The sequence below is a fragment of the Salvelinus fontinalis genome, chromosome 12, assembly GCF_029448725.1.
Source record: "Salvelinus fontinalis isolate EN_2023a chromosome 12, ASM2944872v1, whole genome shotgun sequence".
NCBI lineage: Eukaryota > Metazoa > Chordata > Actinopteri > Salmoniformes > Salmonidae > Salvelinus > Salvelinus fontinalis.
Genome location: NC_074676.1, coordinates 8,276,500 through 8,298,006, shown reverse-complemented (window position 1 = coordinate 8,298,006; position 21,507 = coordinate 8,276,500). Strand labels below are relative to the sequence as shown.

The 21,507-nt window shown below is 42.9% G+C and overlaps 1 protein-coding gene across 2 annotated transcripts in view; it reads right to left on the bottom strand.

Moving 5' to 3' along the window:
- Window positions 1-4,012: 4,012 nt before the first annotated feature.
- Window positions 4,013-21,507, bottom strand: part of LOC129866726 (protein LSM14 homolog A-like) — a 31,041-nt gene continuing 13,546 nt past the window's right edge. For both annotated transcript variants that reach the window (XM_055939562.1, XM_055939563.1), the window contains 8 exons: window positions 15,849-16,008; window positions 11,742-11,876; window positions 9,626-9,916; window positions 8,560-8,733; window positions 6,511-6,676; window positions 6,340-6,381; window positions 5,926-6,169; window positions 4,013-5,636 (listed from right to left, as the gene is read on the bottom strand). In XM_055939562.1, the coding sequence (XP_055795537.1) occupies window positions 5,574-5,636; window positions 5,926-6,169; window positions 6,340-6,381; window positions 6,511-6,676; window positions 8,560-8,733; window positions 9,626-9,916; window positions 11,742-11,876; window positions 15,849-16,008 (1,275 nt within the window). In that variant the 3' untranslated portion in view covers window positions 4,013-5,573. The remainder of the gene's footprint in view (window positions 5,637-5,925; window positions 6,170-6,339; window positions 6,382-6,510; window positions 6,677-8,559; window positions 8,734-9,625; window positions 9,917-11,741; window positions 11,877-15,848; window positions 16,009-21,507) is intronic.

Below are 21,507 nucleotides of genomic sequence, written 5' to 3'. Positions count from 1 at the left end.
GTTGAGTAACATTTCATTAAAGCAACAGTAATTATATGTGAGTAGGATATTTCAGTACACTGTCCACCCCTGGTAGTATTGACTGTACTGTACTGTGTGTATTCACCCACCTGTGATAAGCACAGCTCTTCCTTGCATCAACAGCATGTCTAATCCTCAACCCAGAACCACATAGCACAACCAGAAGCTGCAGGTCAGAAGGAGAAGACCACACCTGGAAGGGCCACAAAGCACTGAGGCACCCCAAGAGCCCAAAGTTCCAGTGTTCCCTATCATGGCTGTGATCATTGTATACAGAGAAGAGAAATACCATAATTCACTGTCAACGCTCTACATTCTTCAACACTGGCAGGCTGGTCGTGCCCTCCTTACTCTCCTGTTATCACAATATCCTGTCCCCTTAGCTCTTTGACATGTGTACATCAAGTGTATCCTCAACTCTGAGAAGACCAAACTTTCTGTAACCCTTTGATTAAAGTAAACCCCACCCCTATGTTACTGCCAGCCAGGAGCCGCAAATCAGTGGTGTTACAGTAGTACATCTGGAAACAGGGATGGCTCTGAAACCTGTTTTGTACCAGACATCAGAGATGTAGTCAGTGCACACCGTAGGAATGGAAAACATTTTGCAACAAATTATTTGACTAGTTCAGGAAGGTCCCTCCCAATTGCATCTAGTTTGCTTCCTAGTGAATACACGGGTTAGGGTTTGGCCGGGGTAGGCCGTCATTGTAAAATAAGAATGTGTTCTTAAGTGACTTGACTAGTTAAATAAAGATTAACTAAAAAATAAATGTTGTCCTTTTGGAAAGTATTCAGACCACTTGAATTTTTTCAAATTTTGTTACGTTACAGCCTTATTCTAAAATGTATTACATTGTTCCCCCCCCTGAATCTACACACAATACCCCATAATGACAAAGCAGAAACAGTATTTTTTTGCTTGTTGCAAATTAAAAAAATTAAAAATGAAATATCACATTTGCATAAGTATTCAGACCTTTTACACAATAATTTGTTGAAGAACCTTTAGCAGCGATTACAGCCTCGAGTCTTTTTAGGTATGACGCTACAAGCTTGGCACACATATATTAGGGGAGTTTCTACCATTCTTCTCTACAGATCCTCTCAAGCTCTGTCATTCAGAGACTTGTCCCAAAGCCACTCCTGCGTTGTCCTGTTGGAAGGTGAACCTCCGCCCAAGTCTGAGGTCCTGAGCACACAGGTTTTTAATTAACCTTAAATTCTCTGGCAACAGCCCAGGTGGACATTTCTGCAGTCAGCATGCCAATTGTACACTCCCTCAAAACTTGAGATATCTGTGGCATTGTGTTGTGACAAACTTGCACATTTGAGTGGACTCTTATTGTCCCCAGCACAATGTGCACCTGTGTAATGACCATGCTGTTTAATCAGCTTCTTGATATGCCACACCTGTCAGGTGGAAGGATTATCAGGGATAAACACTCATAGACAAATTTGTGCACAAAATTTGAGAGAAATTTGCTTTTGTACATATGGAATATTTCTGGGACCGTTTATTTCAGCTCATTAAATAAATGGGACCAACACTTTACATGTTCCGTTTATATTTGTTTTTACTATACAAGGAGAATTACTACAACTAACATGGTGGAAAGTGATATTATGGACACAGAAAATATAAAATTCAATAATCATGAAAAAAAGAGATTAACTACGACTATGTTATCGCTTATATTCCTCGTACAAGTTGATGAATAACACCCAGGGACATGGTAAAACTCCTACATACAGTGGGGAGAACAAGTATTTGATACACTGCCGATTTTGTAGGTTTTCCTACTTACAAAGCATGTAGAGGTCTGTCATTTTTATCATAGGTACACTTCAACTGTGAGAGACGGAATCTAAAACAAAAATCCAGAAAATCACATTGTATGCTTAAGTAATTAATTTGCATTTTATTGCATGACATAAGTATTTGATACATCAGAAAAGCAGAACTTAATATTTGGTACAGAGACCTTTGTTTGCAATTAGAGATCATACGTTTCCTGTAGTTCTTGACCAGGTTTGCACACACTGCAGCAGGGATTGGTTCGGTAGCTATATTGGCCATAACATTCAAAAGCTCACTTACCTCAAATTTGCTGAAACTATCCTTGTCCCCGTAAAACATATCCCTCATACTGAGGTTCCCAGCTTTGGATTTGTACCATTGTTCACAATTCTGGAAATGCAGCTCACTGGTTAGTCCCATGGTGGTGGTTGAATTGACAATGGTCCAGTGAAAAACGCTACTCGGCAACTGTGGATTGTGTAAAGAGGTTCGGTGTGTAGAGGATGAAAAGACAAGTCATGTGACAACTCCAAAGCACCAATGGCAGACCCCATCGATTGCCACTCAACCAGTCTCCTCTCTGATGAAACAACCACACTATAGCTCATTTAAAACCTTGGACAACCCCATAACAAGTTTAAACCATATGACCCGGATTAGGCGGTGACAGACTTAGCTAGACAAAGTGTTCGTTATATACAGCACAGGGAGAGAAATTACCACTTGTCTATTTGAGAAAGACAAGCAAGTGTGCTCAGCAAGGTTATAATCATCATGCAGATTCTGTTGCAAAATAAAACCGTTCACCCCAAACGGAAGACACAAACAAGTTTATATTGGACAAATCCAGATAGGTCCCTTCCCGTTTTGTTCTTAAACTGTAAACCGTTTTTGTAATGAACACACCCCTGGTAATCACATACAGACACATCAAGCCATAAGGAGGAAAAACAGGCACAGATATGAAAACTTTTATTGTATGCTTTGAATAAAAAACCCAGTCCACTGAGACCCCCAGAAGAGGACGTCATGCTGGGTTTAGAGACAAAACTGTTAGAAAAATGTACCCAAATAAACAACATTTAAGTTTGTATATAAATTACATTTGATGCACAGACATTTTCGTAAGTTATTGCATTGTATCCTTGTTGTGTCATGATTTAGTGGCTTGAGCCAGACCCTCATGCAGGCTTCTGTGCAACAATGAGAAATGGAGATACAGGACATCCCTTTGAACTAGGCACTTGATCCTATGGGTGAACCTAAACTCTATTGCCTTGACTCCTCACTTCCTCTTGTCTTCTCAAAAGACATTGGCCCAGAAGAACAGAGGTTCCTCCCCTCTGATCCAATGTGTTTTGAGAAGACAAGAAGAAGTGAGGAATCAAGGCAATACAGTTTAGGTTCACCCCATCCCACCACACATTCTACTGTACCACCCTTCATCTTAGACAAGAGATGCTTTTAAGGCTGCGTTTATACAGACAGCCAATTCAAAGACCAATTAGTGAACATTATCAGAATTGGGCTGCCTGTGTAAAACACAGCCTAAGACATTTGAGCATCCCCCATCTAATCCAGCCCCATTTTACACTTTCTTTTGACAATCAATATTCTTTCTGTATGCAACTTTTAGAAAAAAGGTGCCAAATTAACATTGTCAAAATAATAGGAAGAGAAAAGACAATTATATGCAGGACTAAAACAGTCTTTATTATGGGATGCACGTAGATGTTTGGTCTCATTTTAAAATTACTTAAAGCTTTCAAAACCTTCATGGGGGCAGAATCCAACACACTTTCCACTACAGTGCATCAATGCCAGACAATAACGATCCTGCAATGGGAATTAACAAGACGTTGGAACTTGGCGTCAACTCCCTTCACTCAAATGTAGTATTCTAGGTATTCACTGGCATTAAGGCACAACAAGAACAATTAATCTTAACTTCCTGAGGACACTAAAAAAAAGAAAGGTAGCTTTGCACCAGCCCAGTTAAACCAGACTAACCCATTAGGTTTAACCAGGCTAGCTCTGCACGGTCATCCCTTCATCTTTAAACAACATTTGGGGATTTTTCTGGTGCCAAATCCTTATGCATACATCCATAAAATATACATTAAAGAACGATATTCAAGGAATCAAACGAGATACTGAACTTGTGCTTTTTAAGACCTGTTCACACGGGGGGGGGGGGGGGCAGGTCCCATAACATCATCCCAAATAGCACCCTATTCCCTGTAAAGTGAACTACTTTTGACCAGAGCCAAGTAGTGCACTATATAGGGAATAGGCTACCATTTGGGACTCACAGTCATCCGCAGTTAGCAGAACTGGAATACAATCTCAGGACTCACACAAATGAACAGAAGACACCATTATATAAAACAAATTCAATAGTAAAAAGTGCAACTGTGTGTACATTTCCTGCAAGATATAAAATCCCAAATCTAGCTAGTATTTTGTCTATTTACGTACTTATTTAAATCATGCCGGGCCAAGATAGCATCAGACAACATTCAGTCAAAGGTAATTACTTTCTATCAACCAACCTTCACCCAATTTGTGCCTGATCATTCAAACCCTGCAAATAATTAGCTTCAACATTGCTATGTAACTAATACCTACTAAGCTAAAAGCAAAGGGCTCTACAATTCATCAAATATTTTAACCAATTTTTAACTGAGCAATTAGGCTGACATCACTTGTGTAGCTTTAGCAAGCCATCAACCAGAGTTAGTGGCATCGCATCAAGAGTTTAGTCAGGGTATTGTTTCTCTCCGTCAGACATCTCAAGTACTGTTAGTGGCTCAAATTTTTTCTGGCATTCCGGTTTCTTTGAGAGGAACGAGGATGTGGAGTTCAGGATGAGGTTTTAACCAACTGACTGAGTAAAAGAGGTAAAAGGGAATAACAATTTGGAAAACTCCCTAGAAATGTTAGGAACCGAAATGTGGCCCAATTGTCAGGAAGAAGCATACTTAGAGGGCCTGCTTTAGCGAGCTCTTGTAGCAGTTTACATAGATTACGCTAGAGATATAACCGTAGCAAACAGCAGCATTGTACAACTCTAGTCACACAAAACCAGTAGCCTCGAGTACAGGGCAATCTACAGAAAATTAAAAAAGAAAATTAAGTCCTGACCTATGATCCATCTTTCCCTATACCTAGTTATGCACCCAGAATTAAACTATATCACCAAACCAGAAGAGTATAGCCAAGTACATCTAGCACCATCACTAGTGAAGAGCTGGAAGTAAATAAAACAGAATATCCTTTACAAAAAGTTGATATCCAGCTAAAATCACAAACACTGCCATTTGGAGAACATGGATAACTTGGAGAAGTGGGATAGATGGATAGCTAGCGGACTAGGTATAGGTACAGTTTGTGTGGTTGAAAAATACACCGAAAACTGTGACAGACCCCACTGGCTATTTTGTTACATTACAGGTTACCTCCCAAAAATGAAGCTATGTCAGCGATCCTCAGTCATACGGCCCTCTACACCTAACAGAATATAATCAAATACCTGTTACAAGAAGAAGGAAAAAACCTCATTGCTCAAGGACATCCCTTAGAAATATTTGTATATACAATTTAGCCACCTGGAAATTGTTTTGAAGATAGATGGATTGCATAATTTCGATAATTAAAAGATATGGAAAAGAAGTGGCATTCAAGCAGCCCCAGTGATGTTAACAAATATATAATCTTCATTCTTTTAGTCAAAAGTATAAACAAACTATTTCTAAAGATGAGGCGTTGCCCCTCTGGATCTGTCCTCCAGGTGTACTCTGCAGCCACGGTTATCCTTCAGGAAGAAAGGGAAAAATTAGACAGCTTTTTGATGACTTCACTATGGTTAACACAGCTACGTACGTGCACGTATGGTTAACAGAGTTATGTACAAGTGCTTGAAGGTAGGTACACTATGGCTTGATCTTCGCTCGCATTTGCTATATTGTGAATTGTATTTGTAAACTCCATAATTAAAAGCATTACGAGGGACAACTTAACTCTAGGATTTTGCAAATGTATATGTTGATACCTTTGGCCACTACGGCATCCATCTATACAATAATTAAAAACATATACATTACCCTGTACACAAAGTTCTCTGAAAACTCCCGTCCTCTCTGGCTTGTTCGATTGTACCCTCCCCTGTAGCTGTGGCCGCCGTGAGGGGGACCGAAGGACCCTCTGCTGGCGGAGCGACCCCTGCCCCCGCGGAAGCCCATACTGACACGCCCGCGGTATCCCCCACGGGCCTGACCCCCGTGCAGGGGCATGCCAAACGTCTCCGAGTTGATACGCCTCTCCTCGGCCCAGGTCTGCCTCCGCTGCCTGCCAATCAGAATTTAGACACTCAGCCGGGGGTTGGAGGACGCCGATAGTACCTTATTGAATCCACTATGGTCTTACATACAGTATACTCCATATATTATATATCAATAAAGCCACATTGTATAGTATCAAAACATTAGCATGGGATAGAACAGAACTGAGAGACTCACAGTGGGAAACCAGAGCTTCCTCCAGATTTTTCTGCAGCTTTCCTGAAAAACAGAATAGATCTTTATCACGTATTGCCTAAGGGAAGACAATTGTTAAAACAAGATAAAAAGGGAGAGGTTACCGCTATAAAAACATTGGGGAGAGAGATGATACGGGCAGTTGTAGCCTACCTGCTGTAATCACAGGAGACGTTGTCGAAGAAAGACTTGGACTTGTCGTAGTAAACTTTAAGTGTTAGTGCCTCCAGCCCTTCATCAGCGTTGCCCTTGCTGTTCTGAGTCTCCACACTGGAGTTGCCCTTATCCTCCCCGTTCACTGCGGCCTTCTCCGTCTCATCTTGAGAAGAAATGGACACCCAACACATTCACTCCACTATGGCCAATTACTGTTTTGCACATTTCTTTATTTATTTAACTAGGCAAGTCAGTTAAGAACAAATTCTTATTTACAATGACGGCCTACCTCGGCCGACGCTGGGCCATCAGAAATACACAGCGAAATAAACTATTAAATTATCGAGTTTACCTCCCAGATTGGAAAAATGTTGTGGTAGTGTGTCTACAATTTAAATGACTAACAATTCATACATTCAGTTTTAGATAGTCTAGACTTATATGATCAAGACTTTCACATAGAAATGTCCTTCTTTATGAAAGAAAAGCAAATTGAATATCTCGTACAACGCTGTGCACTACTTCCTTCACAGAACAGCGCAAACTGGCTCTAACCAGAATGGAAAGAGTGGGAGGCCCTGGTGCACAACTGAGCAAGAGGACAAGTACATTAGTGTCTAGTTTGAGAAACAGACGCCTCACAAGTCCTCAACTGGCAGCTTCATTAAATAATACCCGCAAAACACCAGTCTCAACGTCATCAGTGAAGCGGCAACTCCGGGATGCTGGCACGTCAGGCCAAAGATCTCAATCTTGGTTTCATCAGACCAGAGAATCTTGTTTCTCATGGTTTGAGAGTCTTTAGGTGCCTTTTGTCAAACTCCAAGCGGGCTGTCATGTGCCTTTTACTGAGGAGCAGCTTCCGTCTGGCCACTCTACCATAAAGGGCTTATTGGTGGAGTGCGGCAGAGATGGTTGTCCTTCTGGAAGTTCCTCCAATCTCCACAGAGAAACTATAGAGCGGTCAGAGCAACCATCAGGTTCTTGGTCACCGGCCTTTCTCCCCCGATTGCTCAGTATGGCTGGGCGGCCAGCTCTAGGAAGAGTCTTGGTGGTTCCAAACGTCTTCCATTTGAGAATGATGGAAGGCCACTGTAGTCTTGGGGGCCTTCAATGCTGCAGATATTTTTTGGTACCTTTCCCCAGATCGGAGCCTCGACACAATCCTGTCTCGGAGCTCTTCGGACAATTCCGTCGACCTCATGGCTTGGTTCTTGCTGTGACATGCACTGTCAACTGTGGGATCTTATATGGACAGGTGTGCCTTTACAAATCATGTCCAATCAATTGAATTTACCACAAGGACTCCAATCAAGTTGCAGAAACATCTCAAGGATGCTTGACGGAAACAGGATGCACCGGAGCTCAATTTCAAGTCTCATAGCAAAGGGTCTGAATACTTATGTAAATCTGGCATCTGATCTTTTATTTGGGATAAATGAGCAAATGTGTCAAAAAAAGAAGTGTTTTCACTGTAATTTTGCGCTATTGTGTGTACATTGAGGGGAAAAAAAATAAATAATCAATTTTAGAGTTAGGCTGTGACGTAACAAAATGTGGAAAAAGTCAAGGGGTCTGAATAATTTCCGAAGGCACTGTATTATGGTCTTGTTAAGCACATTTCTACTCCTGAACTTATTTAGGCTTGCCATAAGGTGGATGAATACTTGACAAGACAGACTCATTTTAAATTAATTTAGAAAAACATAAATCCACTTTGAAATTACGAAGTATTGTGTGTCAATCTAATACATTTTAAATTCAGGCTGTAAAACAAAACGTGGAAAAGGTGAAGGGGTCCGAATACTTTCTGAAAGCACTGTAAGAACGACTTTATTCAGTCAGACACCTTTTATAAATTAGTCAAGTTTGCGGTTCGTCAATCAAAGCACAGTAAGTAACCTATGCGCCACCACTCTGTGGCTGCATATGAAACTAGTGAAAGAAAATAAATGTGCCAGAAAACACTAGGCTAAATCGAGCTCCTTCACCCATAAGTGTTGGATCAAATGTTATGAGGGCCTGATCTGTACAGTTCTCTGGTACCTTTTAGTTTGAGCTTGCTCTGGAACTCCCTGTCAATTTCTTCCTTGCTGAACTGGGCGTTGGCACTCTCAAAGTCGAAGTCCTTCTCAAACTTCATGGGTCCGTCTAGGTGCACGTTGAAGCGGCTCCTGCCGCGTTGTCCGCCCCCACGCCTCTGAGATGGGGGGCCGCCAACTGGGAAACATGCAGAATATACAATATTACCACCAGAAACATGTAGTAAACACAAAACAATGATACCAAAAAATTACTATAATAAGTTACCACACCAAAAGCAGTGCCCCTTGTTCAAAACCGAACCATGAAGAATATGAATAAACAAAATGCAGGAAAATGTCCAGTATATCATAGATTGGTAGATAAAAGCAAACTACCAATTGACAGAATAAAGCAATGGCTTGCCATCCATCAACTTAAAAAATGTCACCCTAACAGATTTATACAAACAGAAATTCCAGCAGCATATAAGCATGAATAGCAATACCCATCTATACAACAAACCATATTAAAATCGCCAAACTATGGCGTAACAGAATTACCATAACACACACTAAACAGAGCAGTGATCGCCATCTCAACTTGTCAATCTGCACAGCAATGCAGACAGTTGCAAGCAATGGACCACCATGTAACCTACTACATACAGCACACAGAATGGTTGAGTTGTATAAACGAACGTGGGCTTGACAGTTTAAGTAAAAGTCACTAGGGCATGCAGTCTGAATCGTCAGAGCTGAGCACAGAGGACGGTTCGAGCAGAGGTGTTCAGTTAACCTGCAGGCCGTTGACTGGCATCTCTGCCGCCACCTTGTGGCTGCTGCTCAGACACTACTCTGAGTGCTTTCTGGGCCTGGAATGGTACAGTCCTTTAGTTTAGAGAGCTCGGGTCAACCTTAATAAAGAGATTTAGCCCCACACTAGACTTCTACCTATAGAAACAGGCATCATTTGTTAAAATGTTGAAATTCCGACAGACTGTTAGTTAAACAAAATGGCAGGGGTCATTTTTGTTTTTAGGGGTTGCAGCACAACAAAACACACAGGTAAAGCCTCCGATAGGTCTCACCTACGGAGCTAAAGAAAGAATTCGTAAGCCCTGCAGTGGTACGGCGTTGGTGAGAAATGGGCGCGTTGCAGGGCGCACCCCAGGCCTGGTTACTGCGGGCCCCGCTGACGGTCTCACCCTGGTGATGGTGCTGCTGCTGGGCATGGCCGGCGGCTGGAGCCGAGGGGGTCGTGCGGCCCGGAGCGGGACTCCTACGGCCCAAGCTGGGAGTCGGAGCGTAGGGGGCCGACGGGGCTGCCTGCTCTACTGTGGGGCTCTTCCTCAGGGGGTCCAGGGAGGGGCTGGTGCGGCCTGGGTGAACAAAGGGTTAGTGTTACACTGGGCTACTCAACACTGCCGAGACATATGAATCAGACTCACTGGTTCATCAAGAGTTACACTTCATGGATATAAAGCTTAAGTTATTAAACGCGTTGAAGGTTGTGAAAAGCATGCCATCATTTTATTGAGAAGAGGAAAAAAATCAGACAGTGATAAGGGGGAAATGCCATTATGAACCACACTAGTATTCCAAAGCAGTATTGGGTGACATTATTATGCTCTCACAAGACTATACATAGGCCTAACATACAGTACCAGTCAAAAGTTGACACAGCCACTCACTAAAAGGGTTTTTCTTAATTTTACTATTTTCTAAATCAAAACTATGAAACACATTTGGTTACTACATGATTCCATACGTTTTTATATTTTGAGATTCTTCAAAGTAGCCAGCCACCCTTTGCCTTGATGACAGCTTTGCACACTTAGCATTCTCTCAACTAGCTTCATAAGGTAGTCACCAGGAATGCATTTCCATTAACAGGTGTCCTTTATTAAAAAGTTAATTTGTGGAATGTCTTTCCTTCTTAATGCGTTTGAGCCAATCAGTTATGTTGTGACAAGGTAGGGGTGGTACACAGAAGATGGCCCTATTTGGTAAAATACCAAGTCTATATTATGGCAAGAACAGCTCAAATAAGCAAAGAAAAACGACAGTCCATCATTACTTTAAGACATGAAAAATTTCAAGAACTTTGAAAGTTTCCTCAAGTGCAGTCTCAAAAACCATAAAGCGCTATGATGAAACTGGCTCTCATGAGGACCGCTACAGGAAAGGACGACCGAGTTACCTCTGCTGCAGAGGATAAGTTCATTAGAGAGTTAACAGCCTCCAATTACAGCCCAAAAAAATGCTTCACAGAATTCAAGTAACAGACAAATCTCAACATCAACTGTTCAGAGGGCCCTGCATGAATCAGGCCTTCATGGTTGAATTTCTGCAAAGAAACCACTACTAAAGTACACAAATAAAAAGGAAACAAGCAATGGACATTCGACAGGTGGAAACTGTCCTTTGGTCTGATGAGTCAAAATGTGAGACTTTTGGTTCCAACCACTGTCTTTGTGAGACGCAGAGGAGGTGAACGGATGATCTCTGCATGTGTGGTTTCCACCGTGAAGCATGGAGGAGGTGATGTGATGGTGTGGGGGTGCTTTGCTGGTGATACTGATTTATTTAGAATTCAAGGCACACTTAACCAGCATGGCTACCACAGCATTCTAAAGTGATACGCCATCCCGTCTGGTTTGCGCTTAGTGGGACTATCATTTGTTTTTCCCAACAGAACAATGACCCAACACACCTCCAGGCTGTGTAAGGGCTATTTGACCAGGAAGGAGAGTGATGGAGTGCTGCATCAGATGACCTGGCCTCCACAATTACCCAACCTCCACCCAATTGAGACGGTTTGGGTTGAGTTGGACCGCAGTGTGACGGGAAAGCAGCCAACAAGTTCTCAGCATATGTGGGAACTCCATCAAGACCGTTGGAAAAGCATTCCAGGAGAAGCTGGTTGAGAGAATGCAAAGCTGTCAAAGCAACGGGTGGCTACTTTAAAAAATATTTGTGTTATTTCATAGTTGTGATGTCTACAATGTAGAAAATAGTAAAAATAAAGAAAATCCCTTGAATGAGTAGCCATCCCTTGAAAGAATCCGACTGTGTGCTCTACTGAGGAGTTGTAGGGAGTGAATGGGGTAGATCTACAGCTAGTTTCAAATGAGTTTTAGTTTCACCAAGGTGAGTAAGTAGTAGAACAAATCAGTGTTTCTCTTCCTCGTGTGGTTCTTTTACCTTTTGATACAAGGACAGTAGCGGTACCCAGAGAGTGTGAATCAGTGGGGAGAGCAGCGCCAATAGCACTGCTCTGGGACTGGGTTGCAGCGGAGCTGGTGTCGCTCCCAAAGGAGGAGGGCGGCACTGACCTTCCTGTATGGAGAGGAACAGCAGGTGTAGAGTATTGAGGGCAAGAACAGCACAAGTGTGATGAGTCCTCTCTGATTCCCTTTCAATTATTCTTTTTGATATCTCACATGTGCGATTCACCGGAATCTCGAAGAACCAATTACAAATGTCAGTTGGTCAAAAGGTGAATGAGGTGAGCCCCTCTCATTATAAGGAGCCACTCACCTGTCCTATGGAAATTCTCACAAGAGTACTTCTCTAAGCTCTCCTCAGCACGAAAATATCTGTTTAACTGTTTCGCAAGTGCCGCGAGGTTACGCCACCGAGCGCAGGAATTTCAGCTCTCGTCTTTTGTGTTGAGTAACTTACCGGGAAAAAAATGTTTTGTTGCTTTGTCTCCTGTGTTAGCATGCGTCACAGTGATAGTTACCGAGACTTGGTTAGCCCAGGGTGCAAGACACAAGCTAACTTAGCTAGCTCGCTGGAAAGAAAGCTAAACACATAAGCATTGCTAGCTAACTCAGAAAGAGTTCCCAACCTGCACATAAGGTAGGTACCATATGCACCAATATCTATAACAACCTTAGCCCAAGTGCTGGTTGCAAGCTAGCTACCGCCTATACTAGCCCACCACGGCTATAGCATTTATACACAGTGCCCACTCCAGCTAGACATTAGCCGCAAGGCACCTAAGCAGCTAGCACGCGCATGTCAAGGCTAATTCTCAGCAGCCACTACGGGCTAGCAGGCCTTTATCCATGAATTAGGGACACAAGAAAGGTACGTGGCTTGACCGCAGCCCAACCGGACTACTCGGTTCAATTAATTATGGCCACTGACACCCCCTCGCTCTTGCACTGGCAGCTCGATGCTGTGATGCTGGCTGCTACTGGCTCTCCCAACTACAGTGGTATTGCCAGATTGGCTAAACTGACCGGTTATACCTCACCGTGCTACGGTCAAGAGACTCTAGACCAAAGAAGCAATGCTTCTCACACAGCTAGTGAGGTGCAAGCTATGTTATTAGCCCACTAGGTGAACACTAGCTAGAAAACACAAGCCTTAATGGCTAAACATCGACTAGCACACACACACACACACGTTACCAATACTTATAAAATGGGCCGCCGTACCCATGGGAAATAAACATGCTCAGGCAGCTCTCCAACTAGTCCAGCGAGTTTTGTAAGAGTTTTTATTTACTAAATACTGGCCAGTGCTACCTTAAGCTACACTACTAGCCGTCACAATGAACGCTAGCTACAACCATCTTGCTATTGCTAGCTTAGCTCCCATTTTCTAGTTCGCCTAGCATTAAGTTGCTTTGTGCCTACTAACTGAACCAGTCGCACCACGTTGTGACCCAGTCTACAAGACTGCCTGTAACAGGCTAGCTAAGGCAGCAAGGCTGGCTGTACCGCTAACCTACGCTGGGCAAAACGCTCACACAGCCTACCTCAGCTAGCTCAGTTTTCTTGAGTCTTGCATGGTTTAGATAACGCTCTGTCTTCTATACTTACCGACTCCAACTACTAGGCTCAAGAGTCAAAAACCAGGTCAGATACAGTATCAAGGCCAGCCATGCCGTCGACGAGTGCTGCATTGATGTTGTCCTTCTGGAACTTTCTCCCATCTCCACAGAGGAACTCTGGAGCTCTGTCAAAGAAACCATCGGGTTCTTGGTCACCTCCCTGACCAAGGCCCTTCCCTGATTGCTCAGCATGGCGACCAGCTCTAGGAAGAGTCTTGGTGGTTCCAAACTTCTTCCATTTAAGAATGTTGGAGGCCACTGTGTTCTTTGGGGACCTTCAATGCTGCAGAAATGTTTTGGTACCCTTCCCCAGATCTGTGCCTCGACACAATCTTGTAGTACAAATCCTTCGACCTCATGGCTTGGTTTTTGCTCTGACATGCACTGCCAACTATGGGACCTTATATAGACAGGTGTCTTGATTGTGTCCAGCTTGATAATAAATCACAGAAATGACAGCGAGGTAAGACTCATCCATCATCTTGATAGCCCCTCGATGGCCAGGCAAGCTCTGGTCAGCGGAGATCATTCTCATGCTGTACGACGAGCCCTGGCAACTCCCGTTATGCAGGGATCTTCTGACCCAAGCAAACAAAGATTTTCCACCCTCACTCAAACACAATGGCCTTCTGGGCCTGGCCCATGAGAGGTCAAATCTGGAGGTGACAGGCATGCCTCAGTCATTGACTATCCAGAGTACCAAGGCCTCTTCTACACACTCACTGTATGGAAACAAGTGGTGCATTTGAAAAAATATGACAAATGTGCTTTTTGAAGGTCCTCATTGCTTTCTCCTCTGTTAGTCTTTCTAGATGCTATTTTGGCCCGTCATATAGGCTTTGGAAATAACAATGTGTAGAAACGTATGTTGTTTCAAGAAGGGGGTGCGTCGCTTACGTCCAGTTTTCCATGCCGCGGCCTTGGGATCTGTCTATTGCGCTTGAGGCCATTTCACAGCATCTTTTTGAGCCGCTGGAAAGCATGGAAATTAAGTAGCTCTCCTTCAAGATCGCTTTACTGGTCACCCTTAAGTCCACAAAGCAAGTACGTGAGCCGCATGCGCTGTCAGTTCACCATTCGTGCCTACAGTTTGCCCCAGGCTTTTCCCAGGTTTCAATTGTCTCACCTTGGAGCTTGTGGCTTTCCACCCACCACTTCTACAGAAGAGCTTCTCCACCATGTGTCCAGTAGGCACATTGCGCATATACTTGGATACACCAAAAGCTTCGCGCATGAGCGACTAACTCTGACAAACCTCTCCCCCCTGCAAGGGGAGGCCACACTCATCAATGGCTATCACATTGGATTGTGGACGCTATTTTATTGGCCTATAATAACAAGGGATTACAGCTGCCGGAGGGCTAAGGGGCTCACTCCATTAGAGGTATGGCTACCTCTTGGGCACTGTTCAAAGAGAATCTACTTACAGGAGATTTGCGATGCAGCTTTTTGGGAATCCCTGCATACATGCCCAGGTTAGACATCACTGCAACTTCTTTGGTACATAGTGTCCTCAGTGTCAGGGCCTCTGAGGGTTGATATGTTAAGACTACCTGTCTTTGGAGAGCATGTTTGCAATAATGGAGTTGGCCATATCCCAAGTGCGGACAAATATGGGGACAAATAATTGAAAGAGAAATCAAGGTTACTTTCGTTACCACGGTTCTCTGATATTATGAGTGAGAAATCTCACCGCATTCCCCTACTTGTAAGAGCGTGATGAAGTTCGGCATTTTCGAGAATCACCACAGGGTGAGCTAGTAGCTCCTTATTATGAATGGAGGGGTTCACCTCCCTTTGACTGGTCTGTCTAACAGACGTGTGTAAATGGTTCGTCAAGATTCAGGTGAATCCCACGTTAGATCTCAATATCAGAGAATCAGGGTTACGAAAGTAACCTTCTGACTGGCCTCATTATTTCCTGATTTGTTTCCTGACCTGTGACCCTTGGCTGAGTACTAGCAGCATCTGTGTAATGGAGCGGAAATGACGAGTACTATCACACTGAATATCTAAGAGTGTACTAGCTAAAATGTTGCTTTTTGAATGTCAAACGAGTGTAAAACATAAGGGAGCCAACAGTCTACGTGACTCTTTTGGCATAGTGGAGCCCACAGTCAAACCTTCTTCTGCGCCTGTGAAATGCCCAACTTGATCCAAGAGCCATGTGGCAGCCCGCAACCCTTGGAAAGCATGCATGACTAGGTTACTTCCCGACACAGTGCTTAAAACATATCTACCTGCATTTCACAGGTAGTTAGCTTAATGCATAGCATTAGCTTGCATTTGAAGGAAAACGTGACTGACAATATATGTGTGTACAGGACTAAGATAAGCTTTAGAACACAGTTGACATTAGTAAAGTATGTCTGACTAATATCAGACCTTGAACACACTAATGATATTAACCTAGCTAGCGGTCCCTTCCTCACCATATCCAGGCTTTTTGCTGCTGTGGCTCTTACCGACACTAACGGTGTCAAACTGCAGGGACACCAGGGGGCTGGTGTTGCACTGGCTGTACAGGGGCACGGGAGCTCGGTTGAACAGGCCGTTGGAGCCCAACGACTGGAATGGAGCTGAAGTGGCAGCAGGAGCAGGTGGAGGGGCCGAGCACACGGAGAACTGGAGAGGAAAACCGAGAAAGGGAGTTGAAGCCAAATATCACTGCACTGATATTAGGGATGTGCATCTCTAGTTTCACGAATGAGTCGATACACATCTAGATGCATGGGCTTCAATACTTTAGTTTGAAACGATCTGGTACGATTTAGCTTGATTAGAGGAACGAATTGATGCAGTAACATTTTTTGCATAAACACCTTAATTTTCAATTAATATCTGCTCCTGATGGGAGTCCAGGAGCTGGGCCTCTGTGCTGGATCTGTCTGAGATTACTTCTCTAAGCTGAGTGACCCTGTGTGTGGAGGCACCTGAGCTGAGCCATTGGGCAGACCACCCCACTATCAGATTAGGGGTGGGAGGGGGAAATGTACAGTATGTTCGTCCCCCTAATTTTTTACATCTATTCACCACCTGATTAACTTAAACATTTTTGCAGATTGAAAATGTTGAGCTAGTACCATGTCAATATTTTTTTGAAACCATCTTGGCATTTAGACAGGTAAAATCCCAAGCTGCATTATATTAACTGTCTCGAAAGCTAATGGTTTAGAAGTTCACAGAGCTTCTCCCGCTCTGACCAATGAATGAGAAATGATAGCAGTCCTTTTTGAAATTCTTATTCATGTAAAAATGACCAAATACACTGACTGTTTAAAGCAAAACTTCCAAAACTATTTCTTATGGTGAACCTGAATAATATAAATACAATCGGAATGATTGAAAACCCCAATCAGCAGTTGGATGTGAGTTGCGTCGACTTTGGTAGGTTCCACAACTCTGGTAAGACACTCATTTGGTTGTCACTCGAATAAAGCCTATGATTTGACATTGCGAAAGCAATTTTACAAGCATCTGAATGCTGAAGGTGCCAAATGTACAAATAGCCTATTAGGCTCATCTCTCGTTGGCGTGAGCATCTGTGTCTCCCACACCATTGCTCTGTCAGCCATATGCAGTTATATGCATAAAGTTGGATAGGCTACTGTACTGAAGGAGAGGACACATCATTTCAGTCATAACAGATTAGTTATTTTAAGAATAAAACCATATATGACCCGATTCAAGAAACTAGGCGTATGCCGCAAGTCTGGACAGTTGTGAAGAGGGAACAACAAAACCGATTGCCCCTCAGGAGACAAAGGATTTGGCATAGGTCCTCAAAGGTTCTACAGCTGCACCATTGAGAGCATCCGGACTGTTTGCATCACCACCTGGTATGGCAACTGCTCGGCCTCCATCCGCAAGGCACTACAGAGGGTAGTGCAAACGGCCCAGTACATCACTGGGGCCAAACTTCCTGCCATCCAGGACCTCTATACCAGGCAGTGTCAGAGGAAGGCCCTAAAAATTGTCAAAGACTCCAGACACCTTAGTCATAGACTGTTCTCTCTGCTACCGCACGGAAAGCGGTACCCTGAGCACCAAGTCTAGGTCCAAGAGGCTTCTGAACAGCTTCTACCCCCTAACAATAATACTCCTGAACACCTAATCAAATGGCTACCCAGACTATTTGCATTGCCCCCCCCCCCCCCCTTTTACACCACTGCTACTCTTTTGTCATCTATGCATAAATCACTAACAACTCTACCTACATGTATATATTACCTCAAAATTACCAGTGCCCCCTCACATTGACTCTATACCGGTACCCCCCTGTATATATTCTCACTAGTTATTTTACTGCTGCTCTTTAATTACTTGTTACTTTTATTTCTTATCCGTATTTTTTAAACTGCATTGCTGGTTAGGAGTTCGTAAGTAAGCATTTCACAGTAAGGTCTACACCTGTTGTATTCGGTGCATGTGAATAATAAAATTTGAAGTCATGACTTCACAGGAGAGCCGTCTGAACCTAAAAAATATTTATCAAAGTGCCTTATCAAAGTGCCTTATCAAAGTGCCTTATCAAAGTGCCTTATCAAAGTGCCTTATCAAAGTGCCTTATCAAAGTGCCGTATCAAAGTGCCGTATCAAAGTGCCGTATCAAAGTGCCGTATCAAAGTGCCGTATCAAAGTGCCGTATCAAAGTGCCGTATCAAAGTGCCGTATCAAAGTGCCTTATCAAAGTGCCGTATCAAAGTGCCTTATCAAAGTGCCTTATCAAAGTGCCTTATCAAAGTGCCTTATCAAAGTGCCTTATCAAAGTGCCTTATCAAAGTGCCTTATCAAAGTGCCTTATCAAAGTGCCTTATCAAAGTGCCTTATCAAAGTGCCTTATCAAAGTGCCTTATCAAAGTGCCTTATCAAAGTGCCTTATCAAAGTGCCTTATCAAAGTGCCTTATCAAAGTGCCTTATCAAAGTGCCTTATCAAAGTGCCTTATCAAAGTGCCTTATCAAAGTGCCTTATCAAAGTGCCTTATCAAAGTGCCTTATCAAAGTGCCTTATCAAAGTGCCTTATCAAAGTGCCTTATCAAAGTGCCTTATCAAAGTGCCTTATCAAAGTGCCTTATCAAAGTGCCTTATCAAAGTGCCTTATCAAAGTGCCTTATCAAAGTGCCTTATCAAAGTGCCTTATCAAAGTGCCTTATCAAAGTGCCTTATCAAAGTGCCTTAACTTCTTTGGATAAATAGCATGCCCAAATTCAACTGCCTGCTACTCATCCCCAGAATATAAGATATGCATATTATTAGTAGATTTGGATAGAAAACACTCTGAAGTTTCTAAAATTGTTTGAATCTTGTCTGCGTATAACAGAACTTATGTAGTTTTCATTGGGACACCAGATTTCTAGGGACTTGTTTGCAGTTCCTACCGCTTCCACTGGATGTCACCAGTCTTTGGAAATTGGTTGAGGTTATTCCTTTGTGTAATGAAGAAGTACGGCCATCTTAAATGAGGGTCATTTGAAGTAAATTGTTTGAGGCACATTATCAAAAAAGTAGCGTCAGTTTTTCTTTTTTGTATTGAACACAGATCATCCCGTCATCAATTTGATCGATTATTAACGGTTAAAAATACCTAATGTTGTATTACAAAAGTAGTTTGAAATGTTTTGGTAAAGTTAACATGAAACTTTTGATATATTTTGTAGTGACGTTGCGCAAGTTGAAAGCTGTGTTTTCTGGATGAAACGCGCCAAATAAATTGACATTTTGGATATATATATATATATATATAGACGGAATTAATCGAACAAAAAGGACCATTTGTGATGTTCATGGGACATATTGGAGTGCCAACAAAAGAAGTTCGTCAAAGGCATGAATTATATTTTTATTTCTGCGTTTTGTGTCGTGCCTGCAGTGTTGAAAGATGCTACTCTTTGTTTACTGTTGTGCTATCATAAGATAATAGCATCTTATGCTTTCGCCGAAAAGCCTTTTTGAAATCTGACATGTTGGCTGGATTCACAACGAGTGTAGCTTTCATTTGGTATCTTACATGTGTGATTTAATGAAATTTAGATTTTTATATCATTTTATTTGAATATGGCGCTCTGTATTTTCCCTGGCTATTGGCTAGGTAGGACGATTGCGTCCCACCTACCCCAGAGAGGTTAATAACAAACTTTTATGCCATCTAAATACGAATAATTGTTAAATTAATATAGCCTAGTTGATTTAGACAAAAAAAGACAGGAACCTTCCCGCTAGCCATGATTGGCTGAGATAATGAGTGGGCTGGACATGCCGAGAGAGGAGTTTCAGATTGGTCTGCGGTGTAGCATCTTGTGTCTATAAAATCAGCTGCTCGTTATGCGTAGATAATCCATTCTACTGCCGTTTGAAAGATAACGTTAGCCATGGAGAACTGCAAATATGTTGCTACTGCTCTCAATAACATTGCTGCCCTGAATTTCAGGCGCTATCGACAAAGGTCAGTGGGAAAAAGTTGTGACTTTCTGGAGGACGATCGTGCCATGTTGACTCTCTCTGAAAATTAATCAGACGATGAGGAAATCCCTGATTTAGGTAGAAACATTTTCATTGAAGGAGACATTGTCAGAAGACAATAGAGTGATTAGGAAGAAACAACAATCAACAGTGTTGTCACGGAAGAAGTTGAGACAGGCCAAACAAGTTGTGCAAACTAAACAGAAACGACCAAGGACGTCTTATTTAAATAAAGGGGTTGCAGTCTGCTGTGAAGCTTTCATCCATGTAACCGGGTAAGAATTTAGCTACAGTTTCAGATATAAGTTTCTAATTTTGTCAGAAAGTTGTTTCATTGCAAGTTAAAGCTTCCTGTTAGCTAGCCAGCTGGATTTTGATGGTTGGCTTGTTAACCAAATAGGTTCCATCTTAGCTAACTTTAGCTAGCCATGACTATCGGTTTGTATTGCTAGTTAAAGCTTGCTGTTAGCTAGCATTATGTGTATGAATTGTGTGTAGTGATCTCAGAATGCCATTTCGCATCTATTGTATAATAATGCTAAGATATTTGTATCTGGAATTTGTCTTTCAGCATCAGTAGAACACACCTGACCTCTCCTCCACCAGTCATACTAGGAGAATGTTCTAAATGCTTCCCATCAACAAGAGAGCGGGCCCAAACAAGCAAAGGCAGCAGAGCAGTCACCTACATGCACCATTTCGTCACTAACTACAGAGTTGGGGAAACACGTGAGGACCTGAATTGTGATAACTGCAGTGGCCAAAACAAGAACAAGTTTGTGCGCTGGTATTGTGCCTGGCGGACCATGCACAAGCTCCACCATAGACTGGACCTTCACTTCCTGATCACAGGCCACACCAAGTCTGTCCCGACTGGTGCTTCAGAAAGACCAGAGTGAACACTGTCTGAGATGGCTGGTGTTGTGAAGGACAGCACTGTGACAGGGGTCAACATCCCCACAGCTGGTTGGACTGGAGGATGGTACAGTGCTGGTGGAAAGCTATGGCTGGTAACACCTGACTCCGTACTTCAGACCACTGCCACAGATCAAGCAGTACCAGCAATTCAGGGGAAAATAATTGTCATTGCATTGTATGAGGTTATTCTTCTTCTCAAAACTTTGGAGGTCAATTGATGTTGTGCAGGGTTGTAATGTCTTCTGATTTTTTTGTTGTGGTTGTTCCCCGTTTCACAGCTTCGATGTTCTGGAGCGTTCAGACTGTCGGGACCAGGTTTCAGCTTCTGCGCGACGCTGACAGCCTTCCTCCCATAGATGGTCTGCCTGTACAAGGGCCACCTGGACTGGACACAGCTAGACAAGCTTATCTTTTTGAGAAGATCACGGAGTTTTGTGACGAAGAGGCAATCGACGTCACATGCCCTGCATCAAAGTCAAGGGCAGGACAGAAACAGGCTCTCCGAATACAGATGCCCTTGTTCATGCGTGGTTCGGACAGACCAGTCGTCAGCACTATCTGCAGTGCCTCTCTCCTAACACTGCTGCTCAGCCACTTTACCCCTGATTGTATGCATATAACTACCTCATCTATCACAGATATCATTATTGTACATACTGTATATTATTTATATTGACACTTTCTGAAATTGCTACTATGCAAGTAACCATTTGGTTGTGCTGTTTACACCTTTTGTAGAGACCCA